The sequence below is a fragment of the Pundamilia nyererei genome, unplaced genomic scaffold (genome assembly GCF_000239375.1).
Source record: "Pundamilia nyererei isolate P.nyererei 1_Seehausen unplaced genomic scaffold, PunNye1.0 scaffold00168, whole genome shotgun sequence".
NCBI classification, from domain to species: Eukaryota; Metazoa; Chordata; class Actinopteri; order Cichliformes; family Cichlidae; genus Pundamilia; species Pundamilia nyererei.
The window spans coordinates 298,812-315,973 of record NW_005187569.1 but is presented as its reverse complement, the minus strand read 5'-3'; the positions used below and the strand labels follow the sequence as shown (position 1 = coordinate 315,973).

Below are 17,162 nucleotides of genomic sequence, written 5' to 3'. Positions count from 1 at the left end.
TGTGTGTGTGTGTGTGTGTGTGTGTGTGTGTGTGTGCGCGCGCGCGCGTGTGTGTGTGTGTGTACCTGAAGCGTCCCCGGGGTCTCTCTGACTGGATGGACATGTAGCTGGTGCTACTGATGCGAGAGGCACTGCTGGTTCGAGAGATGGCTGAGACGTCGCTGACATCACTGTCTGAGGACTTGTGGGAAACATTTTCACTACTCCTCCTCTGGTCCTTATAGAGCTGCATGAACCACACATCATCAAACAGATATTTTAGAAAACTGCTGTGAAAATGAAGCAAGTAATTCTCAAGCCATCGCCATGGTGACTCAACACCAATCACATGCTCCAGGTTTAAAGCTGTAACAATACATGAGCAATAGATGGATTGTAATCACCTGCAATCATCTTCAGTGATTAAGTGACGAAGCTAAATTTAAATAATTATTTACACTTTCTTCTGGGAAAAACCCCTAAAATAAACCTGACATTTATTTTAGTTTTGACAAACTCAATCAATATGAATGAATTTAATATATAACAATAAGAAGATGGTATGTCTGGTATGTCCTTATATGGAAGCCTACTTTCAATATTCCCATGATGCATTGAGTATTTCCTTTTCAGTCACCTTTCTCACGCAACGTGTTAATAGACCTCTCTGCTGAATCACACTTGTTATTAATCTCTGTCTCTCTTCCACAGCATGTCTTTATCCTGTCTTCCTTGTCTCACCCCAACAGGTTGTGGCAGATGGCCCCGCCCCTCCCTGAGCCTGGTTCTGCTGGAGGTTTCTTCCTGTTAAAAGGGAGTTTTTCCTTCCCACTGTCACCAAAGTGCTTGCTCATAGGGGGTCATATGATTGTTGGGGTTTTTCTCTGAATGGATTATTGTAGGCTCTACCTTACAGTATAAAGCGCCTTGAGGCGACTGTTGTTGTGATTTGGCGCTGTGTAAATAAAACTGAATTGAATTGAATATAAAATGCTAGCGCTCTGCTGCTGCATCCTGATTGGTCCATTTGCTGATAGCACAACACGCTGATTGATAGAAAATTGCTGTTAGTTACAGAAAGGGATTTTACAACATTACATTTGGTGTACAAGCTATTAAAAATCTAAAACTTGAACCAGGTGTTCTCCATATAGACTGTGCATCATGATGCATCTTTTGGTCTGAAAAGTGAGGGTGAAGAGGAAGAACTGCAATCTTTCTAATGACCAGCAGAGGGCAACTCTGAGGTTTCCATAAAGAAGTCTTCTTGTGTGGACCGCTAAAGGGAAAGAACACATTTCACTCCATTTTTCATGGCCTCAGGAAACTTCCTGACATGTTTATGGTCTCAATCATTAGTTTTAAGCTGCTTGTTTCGTAAATCATAGTACGCATTAGAGTGAAAAGGGGTGATAAAGCAGCACAAACCTACTGTGTGCTACCATATGTCTCCCTTGGTTTGCCAGTCAGATGTGCTACTTGGGATTAGTGGGTGACATCACCTTAGCCATGCCCCTCTTTTAAATCTTTTTAAAGTCCATGCAAGCCTGAGTTCAGTACAGTGACAGACACTCATGCATTGCCATATAGGAGGATGACAAATTACAGGGCAACCAGCAATCTGAGTTGTTAGGTGGGACGAGACTACTGTACACTGGGAACTCCAGCTGCTGCTAATGCTTTTAGATGCTTAGATGCATCCAAGCTCTAATCACCTTCCACCTAAATGTTGTGTTTGTTCTGTCTGCTATATTAAAACATGCTTTATTTTCTGATTAGCCTTCTGTAATGCATCACACAGACAAAAAGAAGAAGTTAAACTACTGGCATGTACATATTTTTAAACATCACAATATCAATATTAAACTATTTTCTCTAAGGGAAAAAAAAATAGAGAAAGCAGCCGGTATGGATTATACATTTCAAGATTCCAAGCGTTAACTCAGTTCTTGAGTGGCTGCCCATTTGGAAATGATTCATTTTATGGAGTGGTCTTCACCATTACTGTACTGTAATTTATTACTTTCTCAGACAGTCAATGCAATTCGCTGCGATGCACTTGAGCAGCATTATGGTTCATTCTTTCTGTCTGGCTGGAACCTGTATTGTCCTCCTCCACTCTCCAGACAAGCTTGTTTTAAAGCGAACGGTCAGGCTACCTCTCGTTTATTCTTGAGCGCTCGGTCAAGGTCCTGTTGGCTGGAGGTGGCTGGAGCTGAGACCCGATTGGAATGAACCCTCATCTGGAGCTGACGGACACGCTCCTCTGCTACCAGGGCTGCACGGTGAAGGAAAGAAACTCGAAAAACTAGTACTTAATCGGACACTGCACAAAGATGACCCTATATGGGTCAACCTTTCTTTGTACCTTGTTCTACAGTGCTGCTCTTGGGGGGAAGCTGTGGGAGTTGCCTCACTCTGCGAGTTGATGAGGACGTCACCGAGGAGGAAAGAGACCCACCACTTTGGAGGTGCCCCCTAACACAAAACAACATGACGGAAAGCAGAAAACAGAAGGGAGAGGGGAAGGGGAGACATGGTGCAGAGAAGAAGTGTGAATATAAAGGAAGGATGAAAAGTGTGAAGATGGGAAGAAGGGAAAACGATATTAAAGTCATCACATTTGCAGTCGAGAGTGCCATTCGCTGGTGGAATTTGACGTCTTCACGTCATCCCATTCACACAGTGAACAAAATGTTGACAAGTACTCGACATTGGATGAACCTGCTGCAATTTCACATTTCTTGACGTTAGGCGAGTATCACTTAACATAAGGTTGCAAAACAAAGACATGACGACAGAAGCTATAGGAGGAACATCGACGTTGGAAACAAGACAACAGCAGCAGCAACATTTCGATCAAACATCATATTCACAGAGTGAAGCAAAGTGAGGCTTGTTTGGGGTTCACAGTGAGGGACTCTGTTGCCAGTAAGAGAAGCAAATCAAGATTTAAACAGTGAAACAACACACTGAGAAAGTGAAAGCCTTCAGGCACAAATCCCACCACGACTGTACACATCCATCCATTCTCACATAACACATATTCCCTCTCCTACTAGAAATCTTGAAATTTGGGGCTCCTTTCCACTGCACTACTAATAACAAGGGTTATTCATGACATTTTGTCATTTTATTTGAATATAGACTGCAAAGAAGTGGTTTGTAGCTTTTGGATCTGAGAAGTGAAACAAATGTATGAGTGCCTATAAACCAGCATTATTTCTAATGGCCAGCAGGGGGCGACGTCTCTGATTGCGAAAAAGTCTGGCTGAGTAAAAGGCTGTTTTGACAATTGGCCTCCCTTTCACTCAATCTAAACATTTTCTTGATCAGTCTGTGGTTTCATCCTAGTGTCAAGTCTTCTTGAAACCTTCAAGTTTTTAAGTTTTGTAACTTGGATTTTAGGAGACCTGGAATGTAAATGGAATGATTGAACACATTTAACACAATTTATTGGACTATGTGCTGAATTTAGAGGTTAGAAACAAAGTATCGTTCTGATACCAATACCAGCGTTGGTATCAATACAATACACACCTCTACTGGGTTTGTAAATCAGAGGCACCCTTAGCTCACCCATGAGCAGATATATTCCTGGTCATTGATAAAATTACTGTTAAATGAAGCTTATTCATTGTCTGAGTATTAAAATGTTGAGATATGAACACTTACCAAAAATTTCCACATCCACTCAGAAATGACACATACAAACAATGACTGCAGAGTCCACACAACACATATACAACAACTACACAAACAGCAGCAGCATCTGATGAGATGCAGCAAAGACATTTCACCAAACACACATACAAATGCTGACAGAAGCAGCAGCAGCCCTGTGTCTTTCCTCTCCACGAGTCTCTACAGTGAGCAAACAAGACTCTGCCTCTGGTTAAATGAGTTAGAGGAAGGCTGATTTAAGATGAATCCATTTACCAAGGGGACACAGTGGGGCTTTCTTTCCCCTGGAGCCCATTTAAATGGAGGTGGACTTGTTTCTGGTGTACATCGACACGAGTGCCATAAAAACCCAGAGCCCAGCAATACAGTGTGTAAGCAGCAGCATGCAGGGACAGAAATGAGGTTGAGGAATGGGAAAAATGGGGGGAAAGGAAGAATCCATAAAATATACAAGAAACGATGTTAAATGAAGGCAAACCTAAACAGAGTCGTTTATGAGTAACATTAGTTTAAATTTAATTAACATTTTAACAATACAAACTTCATAAGAAAAGCATGAAAAAGTTTTGCACTGAAGCATCACTACACTTTTAACCAGGCCTCCAAACACAATGAGGACTATTAATAGTTTTATGCTTCTGTGTTCACAGCCTGAAGTCGCAAGTGATTGCATGTCCCTCAGATAGCGCTAACCAGCATATGTCAGCTTGTGTTTATGGTAGTAGACTGCACACTGGACCAGCTGGACCCAAATATAGTAATGGATCTGGATGGAAGACACAGCAGTTTCAGTCCTTTACCAGATTCAGTCCCAACATTAAAACCAGGCAAAACAAGTAACACACTGATTTCAGTTGTTACAGTTTACAATACGTTTATATTGTAAGGTGACAACCCTCTATGAGAAAGCACTTGGTGATTGTGAGAAGAAAGAACTCCCTTTTAACAGGAAGAGACCTCTGACAAATCTGGCAAAGCATCAACAGGAAGTAATAAAGAAGCAAACCAAAGGATGTGATGCCAGCATCCCAGTGCAACAGAACAACTGTGGAGGCATGCAGACTCCATGTCCCTACAGATCTCTCCCAAGGTGTCATAAAATTTTACAGGGTGGTTTTAATGTTGTGGCTGATTGGTGTCTATATAAACATTACAGAGGGCAATGTATAACGCAGATGTTCTTATAATGAAAAAGTGTTTGCATTATTTTTTAAATATGTTTAGCTGGCTGCGCAATTAAGGCTTTGATTCACTGCATATTTCCATGTGAACAATGAAGCCCTGACCCCTGGGTACTCTACTCAGTGTTAATAACTGGCATTTTTACACATTATCATGTCATTATCAGCAGCTCCAATGTTTAAGAAAATATTAAACACAGAACCTAATTTCCTTTTTTATAAGCATTTTAGCACTTTCACTTTGGAGATGCTAATAGTAGCAATTATTCATTATATAAAAAAGTGACTTTTCCTACTACTTAACTAAAAGTCTTTAGTATCCTAAACAAAGGGGCATCTCTATAGTATACATGCAGTGGAAGAATCTAACACTTTTATAGCACTGTCTAAAAAATAAAGCCCTACGAAACATATGTGGTAAAACCAGCAGCATAAATTCCTGGTGTGACACATAACATTTGTATCAGAATATCTTTCATGCTTACAAGGACCACATGGAGCCCTTGGGAAACACGTACTGACACTATGTTCCATATCTCGATCATTTATTGCACGATGATGTACTACACTGTCACTGCAGATCAGCAGATACATTCATCTCCACTGAAATCAATGTGCACTTACAGGCTCTTTCTGACCACGACAACACAGAAACAGCCAATGAAAAAGGACCCTAAGTGATAACTGAAATTAAACTCACTAATTAGCTTGTGCTTGAAATTAGACCGTGGCAACCCCTTAAACTGAAAATCAAAGTGTCAAAACTGCTGTTCCTGCAATGGTTCCTTGCATGTCCTACAATCTCCACAGACTCTCATATATTAAAATGCTGATACAGGCAACTTTACTCAATCGGACTAGTGTCATTTGTGTCAGTGACCTGGTTCTCTTCATCTTGTTTGTCCTATTGGTGCTTTTTCGGATATTTTTAGTATAATTATATGACAAATAAGATCACCTGCTGTCTGGTACAGTCCATTAATGCTAATTTATTAGTCTGCTTACTTAGCTCTAATTAGCAGATATATATGATGCAAATGTGCCACCTTCTGGCTCTAGCAGCAAAACACAGTAGCAGCCAAGGTGCTAGCATTGTGACTTCGAAATTTTAGAAATCCATGCTAACTTTCACAGTGGTTGTGCCTAACTGTGGCTAAGCATTAAGGGCCTCAAAAAATACTTGGACCTATTTATAACTAATATCTGCTACCAAGTACTAAAACACAGCTTCTTCCCAGCTGGTGAATGCATCTAAGAAGCTTTGTGTGTAAACAAGCCACCTGAAATACGCTGAGCGTGCCGCACACGCCTTACCTGCCACTGTCAAAGAGCTTCCTGCCAAGAGTGTGGCTTTCAGGTGTTTCCAGGGTCCGAGGCTTCCTGGAGAATGGTGGATGAGTAAAAAGGACAATACACCACAGAACAAAAAAAGATGGATGGATGGGTGAATGAGGGGATGGAAGAGAGCGTGATGGTGGATAAATCATTTCAATTTAGAAGGGCCTGACTCTGTCTGGAGCCGTCAGCGGCCTTATAAGTTTATGATCTGTAAAACAGGAAATAGGTGGAATCCTGTGATGGATGGTATGATGATGATAGGAATAAGGGGTGTTATACAGTCATGCTTCATCTGTAAGTGTGCCTGTGTGTGTGTGTGTGTGTGTGTGTTCATAAATGTGTGTGTACCTCTTCTTTGTACTGAGGTGAATTAAACTCTCTTGAGACGGAAGTAGCATCCATATTCTCCATTCACGGACATGAAGATGACAAGGATGATCCATGCACCGCCCCACGCACAAACACAAACACACCCACAGAGACACACACACACACACACATACACGATCACACTTATGATATGAATTGTGGATTGCATGAATTTTATACCACTAATGAGCAATACGCCTTCAAAAAAAGACTTCTCAAGACTAAGAGGAGAAGGAAAGCACACATAAGCTGCGGATGCAAATTCCTAAAACAAAAATGTAACTCGGAGAGACTGCGGGAAGCAAATGCAAAAGGGCAGGATTTCACACCAGAGCCAGTACAAACTACCTTAACTTCAAACGAGCACAAACCTGATACTAAAAATCACAAAGAACAGAAAGTCAACTAAACAAAGATACAGCAACAACAATCACGACCAAAAACTGCTGCTACCACTCTTTGCATTAAAGGGCAAGCCAGAAGAACACAACCCACACACTAAAAGCCACACAAATAACCCTTTACACAATGTGAGCGACAAAGTTAAAGAAAAAAAATCTAACTTGTATATGCCTAGAGGACTTTTTTTTCATTGGGACAAGTTCTACTTTGTAGATCGTATTCACTCTCACTGAGATCAGCTCATCTATTACTAAAGTTTGCAGCAGAAGGCTAAATTGCCAAAAGTGATAATAGATTGTGATTTTATCTTGTATTTGTCGAAATAAAAATGCAGTCTAAGTAAAAGGTAAGTCAATAGCAATAAACCTATATTTCTTGTATATATTCTTGTCTGCTTGATGTGCAACTACAACTAGAAGGTGTTAGCGTAGCCTAGCATGCAGTCTTAGATTAACGAAAAAGCTAGTCTGGCAAAGTCCAACCAAAGCTGGTCATATATTTTCATAAATGTTATCTAAAATATCTTTTGTAATTGATTTATGATGACCTCATGAAATTTGAAAGCCAAAACCTATTGGTCTAGCAATGAAGTTGTACTACAAGTGTTGCCAAATCTTTAGACTTTTTCCTCTTTTTGATTTTGGAAGTAGATAAAGTCATGTCCAGACTTCCCCTTTACTAAGGATCTAAACCTTATCCAAACCTCTAAAGCTCACTAATCAGTTGGCATTTGTTATTTATTGCATCATTAGGACAAAGTCAGGGTAGTTATTACCCCATGTACTGAGTTTAGGCTAGTTTGTGCTATATTTTGTACTAAAATTTGTTTAATTACACTTGTTTTATATGATACAAGATAAAGTCACTTGCCAAACTTGCGGAGAGCTGACGAATTGGAAAGTTGAAAAGGTTAAATTGTAAAATCACTACTAGTCATTCATAGAAATATAACAATCTGGCAAAAAGAGCTTGGCATTTGCCTCAACCCAATAGGACCCAACTAAGCCAAGAATATTTCCACTGGGTTTGACAAAAATGTGTTTCTTACTAAAACTACTGTAAAAAAAAGAAAAGAAAAAAAGAAAGAAAGAAAGGAAAAGAAAAAGAAAGTAACTTGGCAAACTTTAGTGTTTGGGTCATAATGGCGTGAGATTTTAAGGCACAAGTCAAGCTCCAACAAGAAGCAATTGGGTGAGAATGGTCCACAAAAGGGTACCTGTCATCTTCAGGGGAAGCATGTTGAATAAGAATCCTTGGACTTGCCGGACGTCTTCGGGGCAGGGAATGGGACAAAGATTTTCTATGCGTACACATACAAAATACATCACCCATAGGACCAAATCAGCAAGTCATTAAAAATTCAAGAGATTCGCTTTTCCAGTGTCAGGAAAGCGCACAGTAAAAAGTTGATTTTGCTTGCCATTGCTATGGGTACATTTTGACTACCTGGGAGTAACAGAACAGGCTGTAAACACAATATTAGCACGCTATCACCTTATAAACTGAATATGGCAAGTTTGTTCGCAAATGTTTCCCCATTTTCACATTAGCTTTATTTTGTGTTGTGTTTCTAGACACTTAAACGCAAGTCTATATTTTTCTTTTAGCTTTAGCTTTTCTTCTCATTTTCATGGACAGCAAAGATCAATTGTTTGGGCATTTCTTTTCTGCATTAAAACGTGAATCCCACCGTTTACAGTGCAGTTATGTTATCACTTTACAACCAGAAGGAACAACATGAACGACACAGTGACTCTGAATTAAATGGACAAATGCCAACAGGACTTTTGTATTAAGCATTGAAAAGACAAAAGTAACTAAAAAAGACGGTCTACTGCGAAGCAAGTTCAGAAGACCCAGGCTTTTTTAATCTTTGCTTGCAGGGTGGGTCTACCTTTGATTAATGCTTCACCTGAGGTTTTACAAAGGGATTTCACTAACCAACAGGTGACATCACAGTGACTACATCCATCATTTATTTGCAGTCTATAGGCTCAAGAGGTTTACTTATTGTGTCTCTTAGAATTAGTAAAACTGCATCATTTAGCCTTACTTTTGCTAACCAACTGATCTTGCTTCGTAGTACATCCTTTCGACCGTCTAATGTTGGGAATAGTTTCAAGGAAGTGACAAATCAAAAACTGTAAGGTACAAGTAAGGTAAACTGATTCCTTTGTCTGATAGCTGGTTATGAAGTTGTCTTTAAATTGACCCGAATACTCAGAATGCTGCTTGCCAATGAGACTTTGCGAAAATCACAACATCATCATGAACAACCTTGAGGACAGAGGTAACAAAGGGGATTTGCTGGAATAGTAGAGTGGTGCACAATAGTGGTGTAGGTGGGGTGAGGATGATATCAGGCTAGTGTAGGATCATTCAGAGGTGAAGGAACTACAAAGACCAGGGAAAGCTGAAGTGCAGGAGGACTACAGGAAGGGGGTTGGGTACAGAGGCTGGTACCTTTCAGTCTCTGGTGAGGGGGCATGATTGTTTGGAGCCAGACAGTTGGCACTAGCGCTCCTAACCCTGTCCAGAGAAGGCTGCAGATCACTAGAGGCACCACAGCACAACATGCCATCCAATGGAGGAAGAGGAGGAGGAGATGGAGAGGAGACAGGGTGGGAGGACAAAAACAGACACAAAGAGAAAAACAATGGACAAACAGAAAAAGTCTTTTAAAAGAAAGTCTGGTTAGATTTCCCTAATAATGCTGTTCTAAGAAATTAAACCATGACTGACGCAGCTGGTGTCAGGATGGCAGTGTCTGTACATTGCAATGGTTGACATGGAGATGGAGTATGGAGGAAAATGTGTCTTCTAGCTGTTACTGCCAAAACTAGACTGATTGATCTCTGCATTTTTCCCAACGCGGAACACTTAAACATCCATGTTAACCATCAACCATCATCAATGTGTGTGTGTGCCTTACCGATGTGTCACCTCATCATTAGACCACAGATGTGTGGTGGAGCGGCATGTCGCCATGACCATTTTCAGTCTCACTACAGAGTTACTTATTTAATATGCAAGCAGCGTGGAGCTACTGATGAAATGGAAATTTCAAAAAGTGGAAGCATTTGTTAACGAAACTAAAGAAATAAAAGAAGACAGGTTGGAAACTAATCAGAAGCCCCTGCTGTGATGGAAGGACTGAACCGTTAACCAGTCCAATATAAGTTGACACTGGTACTACAAATTGTCTGATGGCTTCAGTATGCTTCAAATGGAGCGCGAAGAGCAAGAGCAACATCTAATAGCACCTCAAAGAACTTTTCTGACAATGAAAATGTCATCTGACTCAATTCTTTTGTTGTCTTTTTTCAAAGTCTTACAGTCATACTTGTTCTCTGTCGCTCTTGGCTAGGAGCGCTCAAGGTATAACAGCAGACAAAAAGTAGGCGCCATTTTTTGTAATCAAGTTCACACAAGTAAAGGTTCTGCAGAAACCCTTTAATAACTGCTGTTAATAAACAGTAAAATGATAGAAACTTTTATTAACGCCTTAATGACAGTGAATGTTCTGCTACATAACATTATACTGAAGCTCTTCTCGTTGTTTATCCAGTTATTCAAAAAGTGCATTTGATCAGTGATTGCTAAAGTGTGAGTTCTGCAAGAGGTCATTTAAAATAAAAGCTGTTGATAGTGAATCAATTTCAGAAAATGAGCCAAATGAATCTATGAAAACAAAAAGATAATAGAATGTACTCATGTAATAACTTATGTGGATGCTCCTGAAAAAGACATCTACGCAGGAAGCAACAAGGACTGATGAGGCAATCAGAGAACAAAAAAGTCGTCGGGATTCAGTAACTTGAAGCGATGAGTCAAAGTAACCGCTGGTAACGAGAAGTGGGCGGGTCCAAATGTAAACTTTCTCAACTTCAAGGCAAGTGATTGTACGAAATACCATAGAAGGATGCTGTTGGCTGGAATGTGACTGCATATTAAATACAATATAGCGTTACTAAGGCAACTAAAGCCTGAATTGTCCTCAAGCGATTAAATGTCTGCAACAAAGCAGCAGGTGACGAGCAAATTGTTCCCTGTGCTGTTGCCCCTTTGGTATTGTGTGCTGATAAGAGATACTGCATTCTTTAAAATGGCCAGCAGGGGGAGACACCTGATGTCCATTTGAAAACAAACATGGGGAAAAGAGCAGACACATTCAAGAAAAGATCTTTCTGAAAACCTTATGGGCTCAATTAAACATCTGAAGTACTATATAATGCAATTAATATTTAATGGGCTTTTTTTTTTATCATGGTCCCCTTTAGAGGGATAACTTTATTTATTTAAAAAACAAAAAGCAAAATGTTCATCTTGAGGATTCACCAACAACAGGTGACAACTCTGAGCAGGTCAATCTTTTACATACAGTCTGTGATCTACCTTGGTAAAATGTCGACACAGGGAAAGTCCCTTCAGATTTGGACACTTTCTCCATTTGAACCGATTGAACTGAAGACTTACCTATTTGCCTGTTTGCGGAAACTGCTGAACAAAAGTGGCATCTTAGGTGGCAGTGTGTTATTGTGCCTAGTAGGTCTCCTGATGTTAGCATGCATGCAGCAGACACAAGCAGGAAAGGAAGCCGGAAGGAAAAGGAGGAAGAGCAGAAAAAAAGTATATAGGAGTGCATGGACAACCGAAAGATACAAAGGGGGAAAGAAGTGGCATCTTATCCAGTGATCTCATTGATTTTTGATTTGTTAATTATTTAGATTTATTTATCAACATGTTTCTAGATATTGTGGTCATTGCAAAAATCACTGGCTAAGATTTTAGGGTGTTAAAGCATAAGTAAGCACATTATCTCTGCATTAAGAGCGTACAGTCAGCAGCAGCCAGATCTCTTCTCTACAGACAAACTTAGCACTTTACACCCTCCTTTCCTCAAACACTTGTACACTTATACACTTGTGTGTATAAAAAGTACAAAAAGTGTCCTAGGTTAGATACTAACACAGCTACGGTTGTATAGGGGTTTTATATACCTCTAACAAAGGTATATATAGTGTAACTTACCTCTTTGGCTGTGTGCTCAAATGGCAATGTAAGAGTCACTACACTACACGTGAACTTAAAAATAGAAATAATAATCAGTAAGAGTCATTACATGAAAACTGTCACGTTTGGGTTCCTAACATTTAAAGGGAAAAACAAAACCCCAAAAAATATAGTTTCCAGTGACCAAACACACTAAACCAAAATGTCTCCTGTGTCTCATGCAATATATGTAATGACTTTTTGGTATTTTGTTTAAGTAGCACCGACACTTCTCTCTTAATGGGAAATGTAGCAATCAAGTGTGAAACAGCAGTATTTTTGGATGAAATAATATTATTCATTTAGAGCCATGCAGTTTTACATAGGCTTACAAACAGCACTGTATATGTGTATATGTGTGCATACTGGTGTTAACTTTGACCACATAGAGAAATTCTGACACATCATTTAGAATTTTTCTATCCAATTAGATTTTACCTCATCTCAGGCTATAGTGTTGGCTGTATTCCTGTGACTGGGCCAAGCTAACTAACTGACAAATGAGCGTATTAATAAAAAAAAAAGATATTTGACAAGTTCCCGAGCTTTCGAATCGTGCATTATTGCAGGTTTTAAAATATGCTATGAAACACAAAATTCATAGTTTGGTTTTTGTCCAGAAACAGGAGGACCAGTACAGTTTCCATGGAATGACCCAAAAGCCTTCAGACTAAATAAAGATATTGGAGCATCATGCAAAAAGTGCCCTAAATTGTTTCAGTCAGAGACAGAATTGGTGCATATTCATCATTTGGACGTATGAAAGCAGGTGTACACTAAGCAACATTTAGTTTTAAGTCTAGCCCAGGGGTGTCGAACTCCAGGCCTCGAGGGCCAGTGTCCTGCAGGTTTTAGATATCAGCCTGGGTCAACACACCTGAATCAAATGATTAGTTCATGACCAGGCTTCTGGAGCACTTTGAGAAATGTTGAGGAGGTAATTTAGCCATTTAAATCAGCTGTGTTGGATCAAGGACACATCTAAAACCTGCAGGACACCGGCCCTTGAGGCCTGGAGGTCGACACCTGTGGTCTAGCCCCTGCAAGCTGTACTGTTGGACTGATTCTTGAAAAGCAGCAAAGTCTGAAACCATGCATGGTCCTGTAGTGTCCTCTTGTGGATCTGAGGCAGCAGTACAGCTCGATTACCACAGGATTTCAGCTCACTGGCCTCCTTTTTGTCTCGTTATTTAGATATGACACATTGTGTTTTTCTTACAGTTATTTCATTTAATGAACGGACTAAAACCAACTAATGTGTCTGTGTGTAAGGTCTGATATAACTCGGTTCTCTTTTATAATGCTGGGAAGTCAAAGTTTGCATGGGACTTGTTCACATTTCTTTTCTGTATACATTTTGCATTACACAGGATTTTTTTTACCTCGATTTCAGAGGCATATTCGTTTCACTTTTAAATAACAGTCTTGAGCGACAGACTGCAATTAGAGACAATCTGACAAAAACACACCTCATCTACAACCAACATGTAAACATGTCACGATTGGCCAGTTTACCTGGTGTGCAGGCACTCAGCACTTTTGCCTCGCATTGATTGGTGGATCGTGAAGACCTCACTGTGGTAACCATGGGGATGGATGACATATGAGGAAATCAACAACAGTTAAAAAACCCCCAGAAGAGCAGAGGGGAGAAGAGAGTGAATAGGAAAGAGAGCTTTGGCTGGTTCCACACAGTCACACAGATTCAGAAATTCAGTTTTGCAACCGAGAGCTTTCAACCTAAACACTGAGGTCTGAGGTCACCTCGTGCAACATGAAACTCAACAGATAGCTACGGCATCAAACGCTTTTCAAGAAACAAAACAAAAACAGACAAAAAGCAGCAACTATTTAAATCTAAGAGACCAGTAAACAAAGTTAGACTTGGCAACACAGGCACTCACACTCTGTACACACTTTTTCAGCGGATGCGGATTTGCACAAAAAACTAGGGCCTTGTACAACATAAAGCAACTCTGATGACATTTACACTACAAGTGGTGACCAAACACAGGCACGCACCTGTCGTCCAGATACCCTTCCCCTTGATGGCGACCTCTACCAGCATCGTAGTAGCGGGACGGAGAACGAGAACGGTGACCGTGAGAAAGCTCATCATCCAGGCTCCTGAAGGAAATGTAAATAAATAAATAAATGGATGGACGGATAAATGAGAGACTGACTTGTGAGGTTAGTGGTCAGGTGGTATTGCGGCACACTGCTGCTCGGTTTCATTTAGCTCAGTCACTAAAAGCAGAGCTGGCAGCACTGCATGTTCTGAGCCAGACAGACATTTCATTAGTAGATGGACTCAGTTTGCTGGCTTCCAGAAACGCTCATGTCCTGTCTGTTTTTCCTGAATCTTGGTTTTGCCTCTTCCATGCATTCACTATCGTCTCCCCAGGCCGATATCGGTCTTTTTAAGTAATCATCGTCAGACGTGAATCCACAGAGCTCTTTCACAGGACTCAGCAATCGGTCCAGGGCAGTGCGTTCAAGACAATTTATGGCTAAAATATAACCATTTGGACAAATAATGGGGAGTAAAATCCTGCCTTACTCAACCCTCACCTCTGGGGGGGGACATTGGGTGGCCGCGACCGGATGCGCCCCTGCTCCTCTCGATGAGGGGAGACGGAACGAGAACGTATGTGATGGGTGGGGGTCCTCTGCTGCTCAGGGACCTCCAGGGTAGATGTGGGCTCCCGCTGCCTCTCCCTGCCACGTCCATCTGCTGCTATGGAGAAATGGCAGCACACATGCACACGTACATAAACAAGATCATAGCAAAGTAAGTGCAATTCAGAGTGTATACTTTAATAGTGACAAAACCTTCAGTCTCTAAAATTCATAAGAAAGGAACGGTATTAAGTAGTACTATATGATCCATATACAGTCTCTTCTTGAGTGAATAATATTACTAAAATGGGTTTGTTAACTCTAAGGTTTTCCATATGATCCTGGCAAACATTAATGATATACAATAACTGTCATTATGCATACATGGGAAGATGCGTGGGCCTTGAAGTTGCAAAAATGTGCTAATGGCTTTAAAATATGGCTGCTAGTCAAGATCAGTAGTGGAACATAGCCAGTATAGCTAGGATGAATTAGAGTGAAATGCATTTTTCTACAGTATCTTTTTTTAATCTGCATTGTTTCTTATCCACCACCATATCTGCATGTCAAAAATTTATACCAAAGCCATACATTAGCTACAGTCAGGCCGAATTACATTTATCATTTGCCTGCAAGACAACTTCTGAACTGTTTCCACTTAAAAAGAAAAAAAATCATATTAAATCATAACATCTGTGACTAAATCTTGTTAACAGTCTGCTGTTTTATACCATGTACATTTAATTTCATTCTAGTCACCTGCTAAGTTCTGAACTAAACTAATGTCTATTACCCTTACAACATGCTATTAACCTTCTACACTTTAGCACTAAAAATACAGAGGAATTCATGATACTACCTCATATATGATAATTAAATTCATGTTCATTTTCTGCTACCTTACAGCATTTGTTTATAACTAAACCAATGTCTGCTACCCTCACAACACATTCTCACCAGAGTGATCATCGTGTAGGTCTGTTCCTTAACTCTTTCTCGATGCATTAATCAGTCTGGATTAAACTTATTAAACAAACCGCGTAGGGTTTGAAATAAATCTGTATACATGAGGTTTACTGTTATTAAATTTAGCAAAAACCTTTTATTTCTGTGGCATTTGGTCACTGGAATGTATTGTCATGCATGTCTGTAAATACCTGTTAATCAAACAGTGATGCTAACACTGCCTTTAATTGATTTGTCTTATTACATGAATATGTAGCTTGCAATGAACAAGAAGAAAGAAATATATGTCATTTTTATTCATTTGGTGTTTATGTACAGAAGTTTTTGCATTCTCACTATATACACTGATATAGATCAAATAAAAACAACAACATAATTTAACATACACATCTGTGTTTTAGCGAAACACTGCAGGCCTAGCTAGTTTAAGTTACATTTTTATACCCAGAGAGGGTATAAAAGACACAAGAATTCATGCTACTGACCCTGCTTCCACTTATGTAGTTTAACCTCATGCTCATAGCCCTCACAACATGGATGATTGACTTCATGTCAGTAATCTGTTAGATACAAACACTATATAAAAGATATAAGAAGTCATGCTAGTGGCCTTCCACCTCATGTGTAACCTGATTTAAAACCATGCTAATGGCCTTACCTTACAGCATTCCTCTCTATAATTATGTTAATGTCTGCAAGTTTAGCTTTATTCCACATGCAATTTCCTTATATGCCAGTAGCATGTTACCTTATCTTATGTTAAAATACTTATAATTTTTAAAAAATCTTGCTAATAGCCTATTAAATTACATTACTTGCAAGTTTAAAATGGATGTAGCCTCCGGGTTGGAATAAAAAAGGCAATAGGTGCCTTTGCCTGCTTTCTGAAGGCCAATACACCAAGGCCAACTGTGGTTGTAAAAACACTTTATTCCTACAGAAGGTTGTGGGAAAACAACCTTCTAACTAAACACTTTCCTGATGAGTTTATGTGCTCAGTAAATAATTTTTAGTCATAAATAAAAAATATAATATATTTTGTAACTCTTGTTCACTTTGTTTCACAATAGAACAATATACAGGGCGTGGTCATTGGCTAATGACGTGTGAATGACTGATTGTTGTTAGCCAATGACTGAGACCCCCTCCCTGTCACAACACTTTTTCTGGAAATCAGTGTGGTGATGGTAAAAACGCTAAGCCCATGGCTTCAAAACAGAATGTCATAAACCTGTGGATGATGTCACAGTACACACATCCATCTTTTTTTCTTTTTTTTTTGCAAGTTTTGCAGCATTTTCTTTTTCTATTTCCACTGTGTTCAACTAATCTGCTGGTTTTTTCTTAACTTGCATTTGATCTCTCAGGGGAATCATAGTTATCTCCAGTATGGTCCTTACAAGCACACAGGCCCCACAAAAAAGCCCCACTCACCTCATCACCTGATTTTTCTGTTTAGCAGCCAGTAAGCTGGTTTTAAGGATGAGGGTGGTACCATACACAAGTATAAGATAAATGAAGATTACTTTAAACTGTAAATCTGGCAGATTTGGTAAAGTACACAAATATGCA

General features: G+C 39.8%; 1 protein-coding gene across 13 annotated transcripts in view; it reads right to left on the bottom strand.

Moving 5' to 3' along the window:
* Nucleotides 1-17,162, bottom strand: part of rims1a (regulating synaptic membrane exocytosis 1a) — a 114,637-nt gene that overhangs the window by 7,111 nt on the left and 90,364 nt on the right. For 5 of the 13 annotated variants that reach the window (XM_013914036.1, XM_013914039.1, XM_013914040.1 and 2 more), the window contains 10 exons: nucleotides 14,577-14,742; nucleotides 14,028-14,132; nucleotides 13,521-13,580; nucleotides 9,417-9,506; nucleotides 8,170-8,253; nucleotides 6,531-6,587; nucleotides 6,159-6,224; nucleotides 2,348-2,457; nucleotides 2,139-2,257; nucleotides 66-226 (listed from right to left, as the gene is read on the bottom strand). In XM_013914036.1, coding sequence (XP_013769490.1) covers nucleotides 66-226; nucleotides 2,139-2,257; nucleotides 2,348-2,457; nucleotides 6,159-6,224; nucleotides 6,531-6,587; nucleotides 8,170-8,253; nucleotides 9,417-9,506; nucleotides 13,521-13,580; nucleotides 14,028-14,132; nucleotides 14,577-14,742 — 1,018 coding nt within the window. Of the gene's footprint in view, nucleotides 1-65; nucleotides 227-2,138; nucleotides 2,258-2,347; nucleotides 2,458-6,158; nucleotides 6,225-6,530; nucleotides 6,588-8,169; nucleotides 8,254-9,416; nucleotides 9,507-11,429; nucleotides 11,449-13,520; nucleotides 13,581-14,027; nucleotides 14,133-14,576; nucleotides 14,743-17,162 lie in introns of those variants that run through there. The other 8 variants (XM_013914042.1, XM_013914041.1, XM_013914043.1 and 5 more) reach the window with 8 other exon arrangements.